The sequence below is a fragment of the Camelina sativa genome, chromosome 11, assembly GCF_000633955.1.
Source record: "Camelina sativa cultivar DH55 chromosome 11, Cs, whole genome shotgun sequence".
Classification (NCBI taxonomy): Eukaryota; Viridiplantae; Streptophyta; class Magnoliopsida; order Brassicales; family Brassicaceae; genus Camelina; species Camelina sativa.
In genome coordinates, this window is record NC_025695.1 from 27,486,437 (window position 1) to 27,490,392 (window position 3,956).

The window sequence follows — 3,956 nt, forward strand, 5'->3', positions numbered from 1 at the left end:
TCATGCGTGGAAATGTTCCTCAAGGTTTGTCTGCATCTTGGAGATTAGTTGTTTAGCAATGTTTGGGTTATTCGATAACCTTGTGTGTTTAAAGCTGAGTTTCCTTGATACATATGTCAAATGAATACAATGTATAGAGCAGCCTTAGTACATTTATATCAAGCTGGCAGGATTGTTCTATGATGTTTCAGTGGTGTTGATTCATATTGTAATTACTTTTTAACTGTAGCTCGAGTGTGATATGTTATGTTGCTTTCCAGTCTCGGTCTTGATTGGTCTATTGTTTATTTTATTTGCAGCCGTGCATCTACCATCATCACATCATAGATGGTCTGCATTGAACTCTTCTGTTGCTCAAGTAGATTCTTTGTTAGGTCTGACTAAAGCATTAAGCTTGGGGGAAACAACAGTTGTTGTTGAGGATACCCGGGTTGCTGGTCACATTCAAGGATCATCTATTAATGTTGTCACTCCAGATACTCTTATCTTGTACATATCACCTTGGTCAATGTCAGAGGATCTTATTATAGAATCAAAACCTTTTCCATCATCCATGCATTGGTATGTGGTGTCTGGTCGTCAATATCTAATTCAAATGAAGATTTTCTCTGGAAGACCTGATGCACATGAAATCTATATAACTGAGGTATTGCTCTTTTCTTTTACCTTTTTAGCATGCCCACACGTAGTTTGCATCAGTTCTTTGTGTGACAATGTTACGTTGCTTCTGTATTTTCTAACAATAGGACGTGGTGCATAGTTTCTTTATCTTTAGGTTGTCAATCAATCGTCCATAAGCTTGTAAGGGTAACCACAATGTCTTTGGTCATGAGTCTCTTTATACTGAGCATGCGTTTTTTTCTTGGAGAGGAAAGTGCTAGTGGCTGGCTACACAGTATTCAAATCTTTAATACTGAAGAAAAGCCTGATGACGTGTCTTTTGTGGCTGTTTATTTTCTCACTGCTGTTCATTTGATTGCTTTGAAGTTTCTCTTTTCTTTGCTGAGTTGTCCAAATGATTTATCGTAGATAATATTGCAGGTATGTTCAACATAATAATTTTCTTTGTGTTGATTGCAGACGGATGACATAAAACTGTATGGAAACGATTCAGATTATTGGAAAATTCTCTCACTGCCAGATGAACTTCCCTCTGAATATAGTCAGCGAAATTCTAGAATTTTGAAAGCAATCTCACCAGGATTAGGAGAGATGACAGCTACATTGACTTACTTCAATGGGAATCAGGACTCAAAAGAGGTGAGAAAATTAGATATCTTTGGAACCCTTTTTGTCTCGTTTCATTTGTTGGCACTGCAGGTTCAATATTTTTGTCTTTAGCAGGTTCTCAAGGTTGTTCAAGAAATTATGGTTTGCGAAAAAGTGCAGTTCACATTAAACAGTGAAGATGACATACCTAAGATCCTACTCCCTTGGACCCCTGCTGTTTATCAGGAGATGGAGCTAATTGTGACAGGAGGTCAGTTTCCAATTTAAGGTTCTCATGACATTTTTTTTCCTGTTTGACAACCATGGTGACTTGATGATTATTCTCCTTAATATAGGTTGTGCAAAAGCATCGAGTGATTACAAGTGGTTCACTTCAGATATGAGCATTTTGTCTGTGTCAGCTTATGGAATTATCCAGGCAAAGAGGCCTGGAATAGCCACTGTAAAGGTGGTGTCGACTTNTTTTTTTTTTTTTTTTTTTTTTTTTTTTTTTTTTTTTTTTTTTTTTTTTTTTTTTTTTTTTTTTTTTTTTTTTTTTTTAGATTCAAAGAGGCTGGATCATAAATAAATCCATATGCTCAAACTCTTTGTTACGGTGCTGATTATTTTATTCTTCATAGGTTATTGTTGAAGTTTCCATTCCATCCTCTATGGTTATGTTGCAAAAGTTTCCAGTAGAGACAGTTGTTGGATCATACCTGCAAGCAGCTGTCACAATGAAGGCTTTGAATGGTTATAACCGGAACTATCATTTGTTACTTCTGCTGTTTATTTATCATATCTCTTTTTGTTGTGCTTTATTTTCTTTTAAATTGTTAACTTGGAGATCTTATATATCAGGTGCCTCGTTCTCTAAATGTGATGCTTTTAATTCATTGATAAAGTGGAAGACGGGGAGTGACTCTTTTGTTATTGTTAATGCAACATCTGAGATGATGATGTTGGACGAATTAAGAAGCATAGACTCCAGTCCTCCTTGTTCACGGGCCTATATATATTCTTCGTCTCCTGGTCGCACAGTTCTACAAGCAACTCTGGCAAAAGAGTTTCATTATTTTGATAAGTCTTTAAGTGAATCAATAGATTTGAAAGCAACTTTGAGTATCGGATCTTATCTGCCACTTTCTGTCAGACAAGATAGTGATGGGAATCATCATGGTGGATACTGGTTTGATAAAGCACAAGAAGAAACTGAATTTGGTGTTAGTAAGCTATATCTTGTACCTGGGACATATGTTGATGTCATGCTTCTTGGGGGACCTGAAAGGTGGGATGGCAATGTTGAATTCACCGAGACTGTGAAGACACTGTATGAAGATGAGGAGGATCGTACAAGCAGAGTTAACGTCCATCATGAGTTTGACCGCCACGCTAATATGTATAAAATTTCATGCCAGAAGCTTGGCTCCTATGTAAGTTGCTGACATTTTATGTGATTATTTTATGGATATTTGTTGCAAATACTTTTGATATCTAAAGTGAAAGATGACGCTGTCACCTCTTCCCTGCTTGAATTCATCCAGAAACTGGTCTTCTTGCGTGGGAATCTGGTGGGTATAGACCATCCTTTACCTGCAGTGGCAGAAGCTGTATTGTCTGTTCATTGCAGCTTACCATCCTCTGTTGTGCTCATTGTTGATGAACCTGGTATGTTCAATATTTCCTCTTCCATAGGTTGGATCTTTCAGAGTTGCTCTAGGATTTACCTCCACTGTTTAAGAATGCCATGATTAGCTCATGACTTGAGGTTATACATGTCATTTTACAGTTAACAAGCTTGATGTGATTAGAGCTGCTAGTCAAGCTGACAGGGCACCAGGAAGACTTCGTGTAACTCCTGTGACTGTGGCAAATGGGCAGATAATCCGTGTGGCTGCTGTTGGTATTAGCGAATCTGGAGAAGCTTTTTCAAACTCGTCAACTCTTTCTCTCAGGTGGGAACTGAGCAGTTGCAAAAATTTCGCGTACTGGGATGATGATTATAACTCAAAAATGACAAACTCTAGCTGGGAGAGATTTCTGGCTCTTCGCAATGAATCAGGATTGGTAAAGATATTAACCAATTCCCTCGTCTATTTCATTCTTCCGATGTTAAATTATATATCTTTGACCATATACTGTTTTGACAGTGCACTGTTCGAGCCACGGTTTCTGGTATTGATTATTCTGTTAAAAGCCAATACTCAACTCTGCTTCCACAAGGTTCGGAAAGTACTCTCACTGATGCTGTACGCTTACAGGTATGCATGTTGGAAGATTCGTTGTTATTCATTACTCCCACATTTTTTTATTATGTATTCCCGCAAAGGCTCCAATTAGTTTTTTTTCTATAGTTATCTGAATTAACTTGTTACTATCACAGATACGGCTGTAGTTGTTTCTTATTTCTGTAAATTGGTTGAATATGCAGTTGGTTTCCACACTAAGAGTCACACCAGAGTTCAACCTGGTATTCTTTAATCCTAATGCCAAGGTAAATCCTACTCATTAGCAAGCGTTTATTTTGGTGCATACATTGATACATTGGAAGCATTTGATGGTTTGAGTATATGCATTTCCCTGTATCTTTATTGGTCTCTGGTTATACAATTTTTGAGAGAACCAGAACTAGGTCTGTAGTACTAATTCAATAGTTTTCCAACCAAAGGTAAATTTGTCAATGACTGGAGGGAGCTGTTTGTGGGAAGCAGTTGTGAATAATTCTCGTGTAGCAGAAGTTATACGGC

The 3,956-nt window shown here is 37.5% G+C and overlaps 1 protein-coding gene across 1 annotated transcript in view; it reads left to right on the top strand.

Annotated features, from left to right (window-relative positions):
• Positions 1 to 3,956, top strand: part of LOC104728404 (nuclear pore complex protein GP210) — a gene marked incomplete at its 3' end in the record, with an annotated part of 22,451 nt that overhangs the window by 7,791 nt on the left and 10,704 nt on the right. Inside the window, exons 9-15 of the mRNA XM_019231972.1 lie at positions 1,851 to 1,962; positions 2,071 to 2,642; positions 2,754 to 2,877; positions 2,999 to 3,276; positions 3,360 to 3,470; positions 3,641 to 3,703; positions 3,878 to 3,956. Coding sequence (XP_019087517.1) covers positions 1,851 to 1,962; positions 2,071 to 2,642; positions 2,754 to 2,877; positions 2,999 to 3,276; positions 3,360 to 3,470; positions 3,641 to 3,703; positions 3,878 to 3,956 — 1,339 coding nt within the window. The remainder of the gene's footprint in view (positions 1 to 1,850; positions 1,963 to 2,070; positions 2,643 to 2,753; positions 2,878 to 2,998; positions 3,277 to 3,359; positions 3,471 to 3,640; positions 3,704 to 3,877) is intronic.